The sequence below is a fragment of the Ictalurus furcatus genome, chromosome 18 (genome assembly GCF_023375685.1).
Source record: "Ictalurus furcatus strain D&B chromosome 18, Billie_1.0, whole genome shotgun sequence".
Lineage (NCBI taxonomy): Eukaryota > Metazoa > Chordata > Actinopteri > Siluriformes > Ictaluridae > Ictalurus > Ictalurus furcatus.
Window position 1 is genome coordinate 11133195 of NC_071272.1, and position 13772 is coordinate 11146966.

General features: G+C 36.8%; 1 protein-coding gene across 2 annotated transcripts in view; it reads left to right on the forward strand.

The window, feature by feature from the left end:
- Positions 1-1701: 1701 nt before the first annotated feature.
- The window catches only part of rbm22 (RNA binding motif protein 22), a 12161-nt gene continuing 90 nt past the window's right edge, over positions 1702-13772 (forward strand). Inside the window, exons 1-12 of one of the 2 annotated variants that reach the window (XM_053648610.1) lie at positions 1702-1995; positions 2234-2376; positions 5880-5933; positions 7146-7175; positions 7281-7413; positions 7528-7628; positions 9827-9999; positions 10083-10283; positions 10412-10576; positions 10749-10837; positions 13124-13255; positions 13337-13772. The exon at positions 13337-13772 is cut by the window's right edge and continues 90 nt beyond it. In XM_053648610.1, coding sequence (XP_053504585.1) covers positions 2323-2376; positions 5880-5933; positions 7146-7175; positions 7281-7413; positions 7528-7628; positions 9827-9999; positions 10083-10283; positions 10412-10576; positions 10749-10837; positions 13124-13255; positions 13337-13485 — 1281 coding nt within the window. In that variant the 5' untranslated portion in view covers positions 1702-1995; positions 2234-2322 and the 3' untranslated portion in view covers positions 13486-13772. Of the gene's footprint in view, positions 1996-2233; positions 2377-3014; positions 3034-5879; positions 5934-7145; positions 7176-7280; positions 7414-7527; positions 7629-9826; positions 10000-10082; positions 10284-10411; positions 10577-10748; positions 10838-13123; positions 13256-13336 lie in introns of those variants that run through there. The other variant, XM_053648611.1, reaches the window with a different exon arrangement.

The window sequence follows — 13772 nt, forward strand, 5'->3', positions numbered from 1 at the left end:
CCGCTTTGTATTTGGAAACACGACTGGTGGTAAAAGAAAATGACTAGTGTAGCCCACACCTCCTCACATAGGAGTCTTTTAGTGAACATTCAAAGGTTTAAGGAAATCCTTTTCTAACATATTAGAAAACTGACTGAAATACAGAAACACACACATACATCATTCCTCATCTTATCATGAGTTTTACTAAACTATTAAACATTCTACACGCATTTATTCACAGAGATAAAGTTAAAGCTCAGCGGCTGGTTAAGGGTAAAAGGAAGGTTAAGTCTGAAATTTGTTCAAATCTCCAAGCAATAAAAGTACAACAAACAATAGTTCATATTTCATGCAGTGTATGAGAACATGCAATATAAAAACAATTTGGCAGAAAGTCTCTGAGGGAGGAAGAAAGAAAGAAAGAAAGAAAGAAAAGATTGAAGCTATTAAACTGGGATGTGATTCTCAGTCATCAGATCTAACCAGTGACCTTCATTTCCCACTAATCTTAGATTTTTATGTATTGCTATGTATAATGATATGTGCAATGGAATACGACAGCTATGTTTCCAGGATATTTTATGTATTTTCTCATTTCAAATTATTTTGTGTGGATAGAAATTACGGCTTTACATTTATAGTTCTTGAAAGTTAGGTTGTTGTTGTTGTTTTTTTGTCCTTCAATATATCTGTCTGATTCCAACATCAAATCATGCTGAAGGTCTGTGACTTATCCAAGCTGAGGCTCTACTGATGATTGTGTTCTTAATATCAAAGAAACATATTTTGTACAATCATGAGTTGAGAAATTACTGTGTGGTTTGAAGTACACATCACTTTTTTACATTGTTAGCTGTAACATAAATAACATAAATAAATAAATACAAATCCATTGATCTCCTTATGATTCACGGACAGACCCACACACCCTTGAAACTCATTCTGAGGATCATGAACTTGAACCAACCAACCAATCATAATAACTGGTATAAACCCATTCAGGACAGATTTCTTTTCATGATTCTATCTTTTTTTTTTTTTTTTTTTGGATTTTATAAATAATCCTGATAAAATTGACTGTGCTTGAAATTTTACGATAGATATCAACCAAATATTTATTTATGTATGTATGTATGTATGTATGTATGTATGTATGTATGTATGTATGTAAAAAAATGTCAAAGTTTTGTTTATGTTTCAGAGTTTTACGAAAGCCACAACATAACTCCAGGAATGTCCTCTGATTGCTTTTTCTTTTAAAAATGAAAATGTTTTGTAACCTTTTTTAACAGCTTTAATTCCAAAGTCTGCGCTCACAACTAACAAACATGAATGTACACTGACGTCACTCTGCTCCCAAACACTAGATGGCGAGATTCCTTTTCAAACCTGCTGATACACTAGCTGTATTCAAATAACCACCTACTGGATGTTTGGTGCACTATCTACTGCGTATAAGCTATTATTTCACACCCTATATAGTGCATAAACGTTCAGTAGTAGTGTTATTTGGTATTCATCCAGTGTTACCGCTGATTTGAGGAGGAATCCCAAATAACTACTTAGTTTATACTTAGTGCGCTACCTAGGGTGTGAAGTAATGGCTTATACACCCTAGACAGTGCACGTATATAGGGAGGAATGTGACATTTGTATTTTGGCCAGTAAACGACGAGCAAAAAGCACCTAGAAGAATGTTTTTTTTCTTCAACTCTAGTATTCGGTATTCTAAAATGGCTTGCTGGGGAAAACATCTGGGAAAATGCACCGCCCCCTAATAAACTATCTAAAAAATACTGGGATAAGTGAGAGACTTTAGTAATCTAGTAGGAATATATAGTATATAGTTATTTATCTCTTTATTTTCTTTTATTTATATAGTATTGTTTCGGTATTATTATTATTATTCCGTTTTATTTTATTTTTTCTGCCAATCCAGTGGTTTTCAAAGTGGGGGCCGCCAGGGGGCGCCCGGGGGGCCTCAACAATTTGGTGTACCCATCCCACCCACTAGTATGTTTTCTTTTTCTCACTCTCAGACAGCCACGCACACACACACCCACACAATCAATTCCTAATGTAATGTAATGTAAAGATGTAAGATGGGGGCTATATTCAGAAGTCTGTATTTTAACGTGTTTTAAAGACAACTTGCAAAAGGGGGGCCTCGGTCAAATTTTAATGCCATTTGGGGAGCCCTGCCCTGGAAAAGTTCGGTAAACTCTGTGCCAATCTACTGCCCACACTCCAGTCCAGTAGGTGGCGGTAATGCACCTTTAGCTGGTTTGCCAACCACCATTAAAACAAGAAGAAGAAGAAGAAGAAGAAGAAGATTCTAAAATGGCGACTTCCTTAGGCTCTAACACGTACAACAGACAGAATTGGGAGGACTCTGTAAGTATATTAGACATTTTCTATTAATAAAATTTCAGTTTATTATCGCAGTTTTAGCGATATATATATATATATATATATATATATATATATATATATATATATATATATATATATATATATAATGTTTACCACAAAACTGTGTGGATAATCGTCTAGGGTTGTCTCTCAGCTAGCAAGCTGTTGTAGCCGGCCTAGTGCGTTAGCAAGCTAACGTGCTGCTAATGTAAGCTAGTTAGCTCATTAACTAAAACTAAATAAAAATTTAAAAAACTCGTTAAAACCAATGAACACTACGTATAACCAAATACTTAAAAAACACGTACTCAATTTGTTTTAACGTATTTACGTTATTTTATATAGTGTGGCTGTAAATGGTAAGTAAAGCCTTAGCTAACTCGCATAAAAGCATTAGTATTAGCTAGCTAAATAATAACGCTTTAAATTATGAAATGTATTAAAAACAATATCCATGCTTCTTTGTTATTATAAACTGCTGAAAATATTTAACAATTCTGTAATTTTTACTATACGTTTTAATTCCAGTGTCTTGATTATTATTATTTTTTTTACATTTCCAGACCATGTGTATACACACCGCATGAAAACGTTCATTTTGGGCATTATTTTTTATGGAAAGAGGGAATGCGTTTCTAAGTATGTTTTAATTCACTCATTAACATTTTAGGTAGAAAACAGAAAATGGTACACTGTTAACATTCAGTACAAACAATTCCAGCTCTAACTTTTAAGCAGGTTGTTATTTCTATGTAAACTGCTCATTAAAGGTGTAATAGTCGTTTTTAAATGTATTACTTGTACAAAATAACCAGCAAAATATCTCGAACATGAAAAATAATTGTTTAAGTCGTGGTCTCAGCACAAGTGTATTAAGTGTCTGAGAAAACCCGTTTGGAAAGCTGATTTCCGGTCCGGAAGGCTTTCTTGTGTTTGGATCGGCTTCCTGTCAGTTATTTTGTAGATGCTCTAGATCAGAGGTTCTCAAGCTTTTGTAACTAACTAAACCCTCCCAAGCCTCCCCTATCGTGTGTGTGTGTGTATATATATATATATATATATATATATATATATATATATATATATATATATATACACACACACACACATATACATACATATATACATACATATATATATATATATATATATATATATATATATATATATAAAATCTATATGTATGTATAGATATATATGTATGTGTGTGTGTATATATATGTGTGTGTGTGTGTGTGTGTATATATATATATATATATATATATATATATATATATATATATATATATATATATATATATTTTGCTGTTGTGTTTTTGTACTTTTTCTTATTACTTTTCATAACTTTTATGATTTTTAAAAAAATAACTATTACGACTTTTATAAAACTATATAACGGACAGGTATGGAACATGAATGATCAAAAATGTTTCTGAACACTTGCTGCTTTGAACAAGAGAACTAGGCTGTAATAATGTGGACTATTTTACATGTAAAACATGTTCCATTACATTCATCTTGCATTCTAAAAACATTCGCATAAGAATGATGTAAATTGGGACGAAGGTCGTGTCTGGTTGTCCATGATGTTGTTAAATCTCCGGCTCTCAGACACTCACTGAACAGAGCAGATGCAGAGAGAGGGAAAGCGGGAAAGCAAGACCTCGTGCTTGCAGGACAGTACTGGTGATTTTTGGAAAGTTGTTAAGGTTTGTCCAAAAAGTTTAGTTTTGTTGCTAGGTGCTTTTTTTTTTTTTTTTTTTTTAACTTAAAAAAAAAGTTTCTAAGTTGGCAACACTGGTCTTCACTGACAGCTAGGTAAAAGACCGGCTAAGATCTGCTTCTCCCCAGCAAAGAGAAAATACAGACGGAGAGGGAATGTGGGGTTTTTCATTTATGCGTATTCTATTTGAAAAGCGATAAAATGCAGAGTACCCAAATGATGCCCTGTCTGTGTTTTTTCTTTTTTCTTGAAAACAATTTGCGCCCCCCTTCCAATCTCTCTGCACCCCCCCCCCCACCTAATCTTGAGAAAAATGTTACCTTTAAAACGGCAAAAGCCATAATAACATGCTGTAGCAGGTTAGAAAACTAAACGGTGTACTACTGAAAATGAATTAATGTCATATTCATTTTACTGCATGAAGCTTAATTAAAATAATGTTTTTTAAAAAGCAAACCAAATAACTGGAAAAATAACAATTATGAACATCAAGAATGTACACACATTTTATACAAATTAAGTTTGTTCTTGCATGATGTCCACGTGTGGACCGATGATTTCATAGATAAAAAAAATCTTCAGTGGGAACTAGGGAATCCAAAACCCCCCCAACATTAGTGAAACTAATTAAGGACAAACCAAGCCTGTTAGTGGTATAATACAATGCTGTTCTCTGTATCTGTCTGTTTAGTGCTCCAAATATTCATGTAGAAATGGACTCAGAAATGGCAGCAGTGTCTTCTGGATGGGTCTTCTGGCTCAGACAACTCCTCGACCTCAGCTACATCTCTCCAGTTCATAATTGCTTTCAGCTAGAGATGTTATTTCAATCCAGCTTTTGCCGTTATACTGTTTTTTTTCTTTCTTTTTTTTTTGGAGGGTAGGGGCACCTTGAAATTGTCAAAGAAATGTTGTTAGTTCTGTTAGGCAGTTATTAATGATGAATCTACAGTGTAAATGCATCATGGAGCACTACTTGTTTTAATTAATGAATGTGATCTTTTTTTTTTGGTCCTGCGAGCTTCATATCTGACCGCCGCTCACATGCACTCAGACGAAAGTAAAACCTTCTGCTTTGTTAACGTGGAAACATGCCTCTATTCTCAACACGATGCTTTGTGAACATTTTTGACAAGCTTTTTAAAAAAGGAGTAATTAGTGTGCCTCCTATTATATCCGTTTGGAACACTTTGTTCTTTGCAAATAACGTGTCCTGGAGTCCGATATTTAAATCTACTTTCTTACATGGTCAGATGGTTGGTTATTAGATAGTAGATGACTGTTATTAGATATACTAAATATGTTTCATCTCTATACCAATGAGCCATCATGAATTGACTAATCATGATTATTGTTTTACATTGGAGTAATGGTCTGCTGTGGTGGTTTGAACATGCTGATTCACATTTTAAAGGCTCATGATCTTAAATCAAAGCGTGTCCTGGAGTGTAGACTTAAAAAAACTTTAATATTTCTATAAAGTTTTTTAAGAATATAAATGAGAGAAAACCACTAAGTGGGTGTGTCTGTGTTTATTGGTAGCTTAATGTTGTGGGGTGGGGGGGGGTGTTCCAGTGTTGCTCAGCTGTGCACAAGGAAATTAACGCTGTGTTCAAATGACAGGAAATGATACCACCTGAAGTCTCATATAATGGGCTCTCCATAGGACGATGTATATGCAGTAAAGAAATTTCTGCTTGCTCTATTCAGTCTTTCCACGTCTAAACACTGAACTACATCCTTTTTGTCTTTTCTCAAACAGGACTTCCCTATTCTCTGTCAGACATGTTTGGGAGAGAATCCATACATCCGAATGGTGAGTATGTAGATTTTAATATTGAGCTCAAGGTCACAGTGCGCATTATTACAAGCTGGCGGACTTTTAAACTCAGTTATGGATCGTTTGACTTGCCATAAGAAGATTCTTCATGTTTCTTATAGACATAATATTTCTGTGAGCTTTCAAAGGGCCAAAGTTAACACGTATATGCATCTATTCTCAGATTATGGTTGTGAGTCAGTTTGCCATATTTATATATGTTTCATGAAGATGGCATGAAATCCAGTTACATTTGAACACCCCCCCCCTCCTTTTGGCCTTCTGTCCACACTGAGATGCCCTTTTTTTTTCCTTTTTCTTCTCCCCCCCTTTGGTCGTCCAGTGAAAACGGAGCTTTTGGATAAAATCAAAAATGCCTTTTTACTTTGTAGTGTGGTCTGAGAAACCCGAGATATTCAAAAACGATGACGTTTTTAGACTTTTTTTATGCATGTGCAGTATAGGGATATAAGCATTTTCAGATGTTATAGTGTGGACAAGCAGTTTTTGGAAACCGCCAATGTAGAAGAAGAGCGTTTTAAAAACGAAAACTGTTCGGATTAATGTGGACGTAACCTAAGAAACGGATGTGAAATGCAAGCCGTTATGCCTTGTTGTGTTTGGTTTTTCGCTCGTTCTCTGTTTAAGTCCACGAGCATGCAAATTCCACACTTCCACGATCTTTATGTTGGGAAGTTTAAAGGTGTAATACATACTAGCTGCAGAGGAATGTTTTTGCATGATCATGATATTTTGAATTAATCTAAATAAACACACGTGCAGTTTATTCACTTTCCCGCTCTCCCCTGTCATGGATTTAAGTGAACCGTGTTGTAAGTTCAGTTGACTCAGTGTTGACTGTCCCTATCTGCTGTGTTTCACTGCCATATTGCCAATGACATTTGGATATTGGTTTTGGTTTTGTTTTGTTAATACAAATGAAGTGCAGTGGCGCACATGGAATCCATGCAACGTGAACAGGATTGAAGGAACGCTGCAATATTAGGTCACGTGCACATATCGGGTGGTAGAAATGAGACAGCGGGTCGTATTTCATTATGAAATATGCTAGAGGATTAGTACCAAAAGCAAAGACCTTGCGCTTATTAAAATCTCATAACCGAGCTTTAATGTTGGCATAAGTGTGTAGAGGAAACATGGCGGATTAGCTACTCCTCACTGACTTGTCCATTTCTTTATTTTGCACAGACCAAAGAAAAGTATGGCAAAGAGTGCAAGGTAAAAAAACTCACTGCTTTTTGTTACCTCCTTTTCATTATTATTATTGTTATAATTATTTGATGTGAAATATTTAACACGGCCTGTGTTCTGGTTCTATGCCAGATCTGTGCCCGTCCCTTCACCGTGTTCCGCTGGTGTCCTGGGGTCAGGATGCGTTTTAAGAAGACAGAGGTGTGTCAGACCTGCAGTAAGATGAAAAACGTTTGTCAGACCTGCCTGCTGGATCTGGAGTACGGTACTGAACATCTCTCAGTTTAATTGATTCAGGTTTACAGAGCTGCGCACTGCTCACATGCATTCACATTTACTTTCATTTAAAAACAAAAATTCTTTCTCCAACCCGCTGTAGGTTTACCCATTCAAGTCAGAGACACAGGGCTGTCGGTTAAAGATGACATGCCAAGATCGGACGTGAACAAAGAGTACTACACCCAAAACATGGAGAGAGAGGTGATTATATGGGTTCTCGCTGTTATTATTTATGATATTTGCCATTTATTTTAAAAAAAAAAAACTATTGAAGGAAGTCGGGCAGTACATTCTGACTGTAAATTAAATCAAGACACATCATGGCTATGCCACATAGAATTAGAAATGGATTTGATTAGTATTTTACTACTCCTATTGTTCCTACGTCTGCAGTTTAGCTGTATATTTATATATCTAGAGGTATATGTATAATTTTTTCAATCTGTTACTACGGCGATAGCGATGAGGCAGCATCAGACCAAACATAATAAATTATAGAATTGAATTTCATCTGCTGCCTTGCCACTTTTATGAACTTTGTCCTGTGAATTCACAAGTTCCTGGTCTCTTTTGGTGGAAAAAAAACTTAAGACTGTATGTAACTAAAGCCGGGTTCGCACAGTACGATTTTGGCCATGATTTGGTCGTCTGACACAAATATGGAGAATCCTAAATGATTCCTATAATCCTGGGCCAAAAACTGTAGTCTTTGATCGTTAGTTTGACGTGTTCCCCGACAGCCAATTTGAAGATAGTGTCAGTAGGTTTGATGCACAGTCCTGTAGTGTGGCTTATCCTACTCAATACGAGACTTCTTGCATGGGTCCGTTTTTCGTGTCTTGACTGTCGTACAGTCTGACATTAATGACTTCTGAGATCCTATAGTGTGACATGGCTTACAGCAGGGATCATGTTCCTACAGTCTGACAAGCAACAGTCGCAAAGGAGTATTAAAAATCGCACAGTGTGCACCTGGCTTAAGAAACCATCAGACTTTTACCTAGCTATTTTCTTTGATTTTTTTTACACTGTTGCTCAGTGCACGTTTGAGGGGTAAAAACATTATCCCTACATTCTCACCAATATCATACCAATCACAAATATTCTGTATTTTTTTTCCCCTTGTCCACTCTAGGACCCTATGATATCTCTTTATTTTTTGTATTGTAAGAAAATAACTTGTAGTTGTGTCTATAGCAAAATATCCATCATGCTACGGATAGGCAATCCAAAGTGGTTATTGGATGCAGAGCACAAGGACCTGGCTTGTAACACGCACAAACTTTTAGCCACAAGAGGGATCTGCTTGTGCTTAACTCACATGCGTGTGTGATTGAAAGGGAGGAATGTGCAGAGTGAAATAACTTGAGCTAGGTTGTGGAGATGATCACAGGCCAACAAAACAAACGAACCCTGCATGACCTTGTTTTAATAGTAATGTTGAAATTAAGTCTGGGAGATATTGAAAAAAGCAAAAACTCGAGTCTTTTCAACTTTTTTTTGAACTTTGCAAAATGTAGACAGTAACAGCACCATCGATAGCAAATAGTGCAAACTGATTCTTTTAAATAAAGAATATTTTAAGAAAGGATATAAAAAAACCTAACTTGCTTGCACTATTTGCTATTGATGGCACTGTTACTACTTTTTGCACAACTTAGTGAACCCTTCTTTCTCGACAGAGTAAATGGGGACCATGTCTTTTGCGACATGAAATGCCACCACAACTGAAGTCAACTTGGGGCATTCTTCTCAATTTGGTTATGCACAGCATCAGAAATAACCAAAGTAAAACTTTTTATATTTAAATGATTTATAATGTATATACAAGTGTTGGCTTCAAGATACAGACATTCAATTGTTAAATCTAAAACATGGACTATACAGTCTGCTGTTTGAGAGAGGGAAATGTACGTCACTCTTTCGAGTTGCTAACAAAATCTGAATATGGGGGCGTCCATTTTCCCCACTTTGTCTGCTGATCACGCAGAGGTCAAAAATGGCTGGTGAAAATGCAGCATTATATTTTACGTGACCTTGTTCTTATGACTTGTCATACCTGCACTGTGTTCCATATCTCCGAACTGGTATTTGCACCTTCCTTTGCTACGAGCTCAGTCCACAGCTTCCACAGCAACAAAATGACATTTAAAAATAAAATGTCACTATTGTATGCAGCAGCTTTGCTGTGAGCAAGGTGGGTGGATGTGTCTGTGAGAACAGTGGGGTTGTGTAAGCGTTGCGTTCAGAGACTCATTTCTGGACACTTCCGTTGTGCTCAGTCAACAATTTATCATTGTTCTTTCTGCCATTCACTCTGTCTTCCAAGGCTCTGCTTGTACGGCTGTGTTCTATAACATTTTAGTTTATTTATTTATTTTTAAATGTCCTATTTCTAGATTGCAAACTCTGATGGCACACGGCCAGTCGGTGCACTGGGTAAAGCCCCCAGTGCCAGTGACATGCTATTGAAGCTCGCTCGCACCACTCCTTACTACAAGAGGAACAGACCTCACATCTGCTCTTTCTGGGTGAAAGGAGAATGCCGTAGGGGAGAGGAGTGCCCTTACAGGTGAGCTACTACTCTTACTGGACTCATGTTTATTAAATCTCCTCACAGCCGTGCTGATTGTTGGGTGCAATACTGTACCATAGGCATGAGAAGCCCACTGATCCAGATGACCCACTGGCTGATCAGAACATTAAGGACCGCTACTATGGCATCAATGACCCGGTGGCTAATAAGCTGTTGAAGCGAGCCTCCACCATGCCTAGGTTAGACCCACCTGAGGACAAGTCCATCACCACACTCTACATCGGAGGCCTAGCAGATACTATTACAGATTCAGAACTCAGGTATGTAAGATGATAAATAACATAATCAGGATGGTTATATTCATTGTTCAAGGCTACTAGAGTTGGCTTCTGTGACCTTCAGGTTGTAACTGGAGTTTTTTTTTTTTTTTTTCGTTTTTTTTCTTCAGGAACCATTTCTATCAGTTTGGGGAGATCCGCACAATCACCGTAGTGCAGAGGCAGCAGTGTGCCTTCATCCAGTTTGCCACGCGTCAGGCTGCTGAGACGGCCGCTGAGAAATCCTTCAACAAGCTCATCATTCATGGCCATCGTCTCAATGTCAAATGGGGCAGGTAGGTCACTGAGCAGTGAAGGAAAAGCCAGTTCTAGTAGGAAAGTGTCTGGTGTGGTTGGTTTATGATTTAATGCTCAGAGTTGTTATTAAGAACAATAACTTTGACCAGGGTGTTGTTGATCCATGCCTGTGAAAATAATGTGTTGTTTTTTTTTTTTTAAATGGATTAGGTCCCAGGCAGCACGAGGAAAAGATGGAGAAAAGGAAGGTGTGACTGAGAGTGGGATCAGACTGGAGCCTGTGCCCGGCCTCCCTGGAGGTATGCTTGCACGTACAGCTAACGATCTGTTACTCCTAACAGGATTGTTTATGTGGTCTATGCACTGGAAAGTGATCTCTACTAGTTTTAAATTAGATTTGGACATTTAGCAGTTTCTCAATCCTTATATACACACCATCTGGGTGGAGCTTTTGGAGAACGGTCCTCGGAGGACATTCTTGTTGCTTAGACCAGGGGTACTCAAGCTTAAAATTCTTTGATTCACACAAGGGCACCGAATACTGCATCCGTTAAATAACTGCTAGCAAATGGTTGGGTTTATTTAGGTTCACGTATTGCTCTCCTGTAATATTTTCAAGGGTGTAAAGCCCATTTTACACCAGAAGCAACTTGTCCCATGCTTCTCACGGTGTGGTGCATACATTCCTGTGCTTTGTTGCACTGGTTCAGTAAATATAATGTGCAAATATCTGTAAATATTATAAACGTGCATCATCATTGAATGGTATCACACATCATTTATCCAATGACATGTTCACTTTAGTGGTCTGTGGCTTTTAAAAAGTCTGGATTTCTAACCAACATGTATGATGTTACGCTAGGCTACAGAATTGTCTGTGTCCACCCTTTGGTGCCTTTTTTTTTTTTTTTTTTTTTAAATTAATTTATTTTTAAAACCTTCAAAATCAGCTGCTTTCATTATTTTTTTTTTCAATACTTTCTATAATTTTGGTCATAAACAAAAAATATTTTAGGCGTGAATGTTAACAATTTTTGTTTATAAACAAGACCGGAAGAGGTTCTTTATTTTAGGAAAAAAGTTTAATGCTTTTTTTTCTTCTTCAAATTCATGGGGTTCTCACTATTCACTTTTTAATATAATTGATATATTTATTAAAAACACAGTTCATGCAATTGTTATATCCAGATTCTTTAGATTACATTTAATATATAATTGCATGAATTGGGTTTTTCTAAACATATCCAAAAATTGTTAACATTCAGGTTTAAAATGTTATATTTATGACCAAAATAATAGAAGCTCTCGAAGGAAATTTTTTTTATATATATATAAAATATGGTTTACATCTAGAGACGCTGCAAAATTCAGTTTTGCATAAATTCTGCATGAAAGGGTTAAGTAGCCACTGTATGCACGGCATAAATACCATTTTGGTGATCATGACTACATGTTGGACATGGCTTTGCGGAGGTCTGCTTTACAATGGGTGTAAAAAAAAAAAAAAAAAAAAAAAAAAAAAAGGGAGCTTCAGATTGAACAGAGGTTTAAAGAATTTTAATGATAATCTGAAGGTACTTGAAAAATGATGATTTATTATTATACCATGGTCTGTCTGATTGGCTAGAAGGTGTGTGCTCAAACTGTATAATTCACAGGTAATTCCAGTTATAATCCAGTGACATAGTTACAGTTGCATACAGTAGTTAAACTCTCAGCTTCATTATTAGCAGAGACGCAGCACAGACACAGGTAATTCACACATGCACAATCTCTCTCTTTCTCTCTCTCATAACCATTTATTAAAATACATTCAAATAAATGTAATCTGATCGCACTACTTTCTGTGCATGATTTAGAGCGGGCAGAATTCTAATCTTTAAAATACGAAAATTAACTGTTATTTTTATTCTTACAGTGATGAAAGTGACCATGGTATAAGCGGGATAAAACATGGCTAGGTGTGCGTTACATGATTTTAATGCCATTTTGCGTCTGGTGGTTCCGCATCGTGCATTAAAATCGTGTAACACACACACACACACAGCCGAGGGTTATCCCTTACTTAAGTACTACATAAATCAGGTTTATATGCATAGAGCTTTGTTAGGAAATAATGGCTGGTTTAAGCACCTCCTGTGACCTCCTCCGTGTCTTGCAACTACAAGGTTCAGAACCTATGGCCTAGACAGTGATGGCAAAAAGTGATGATATAATTACTTACATAATTTTTGTTGAACTAAATCCCCAACATGCTGATAATTTCTAGTTTATGTTGAAATGATCTGATCAGAGTTTTCAGTGTAATGTAGTGAGTTTATTTCTACATTTAGTTGCTGTGTTGGTTTATATAAATTCCTACAGCAACCTGTGGTGTGTCTAGGCATATTTGTCTGAGCCTGCCACTGTAATGTAGTGAATAAATTTTATATTGCCTTAAGTGATTTACTATAAAGTTTGAATTATAACAGAGAATGAACTGAGACACAAGGCTTATGTATATGCATTTTTTTTTTTTAAGTAATTGACAAATTTGTAGAGTCTGGACTATATTCCTTATTATATAACAAGCTTATTTTCTACAGCATTGCCTCCACCACCCGTCTCCACCGATGACATCTCGGCTAACTATTTCAACTTGGCACCTAACACCGGTCCTGCAGTCATGAATTTAGGAATCCCTCCTCCCCCTGGAGTAGCCATGCCTCCACCCCCAGGTACATTGTCTAGAAATGATGAAATGTGAGGATTTATTATTTTTTTGGCTGCACTCTCACTTTCTCTGCTGTGCTCTGCAGGTTTTGGCCCCCCTATGTACCCCTCCATGGATCCTATGGCCCCTCCTATGCCACCTCCAATGGCCATGAGGCCTCCAGGCCAGGTGCATTATCCTTCCCAGGATCCTCTGCGTATGGGTGCCCATGCCAGTCGCCACGGAGGCTCCTAGACTGGAAGGAAGCTATCTCTCTATGCTGATGTGTATAGCAGTGAAGAAGACTCTGCCGTTTTGCCAATGCCCCCCATTTCTGGAGTCGTTTTATATCAGTAACCTTTTAAGAACTTGGTGAACTTTTAGTAGTGTTCCTGCTATTATAGAAGTAAACATCTAAACTAATTATAGCCAGATTAAAATTATAGGACATACCTCGTTTGTAATGCTTTTATATTTGGAATTTGAGGTTTCCAAATGCAGAGAGGATAGTGGTGGTGTTTTTTTTTTTTTTTTTTTTTTTT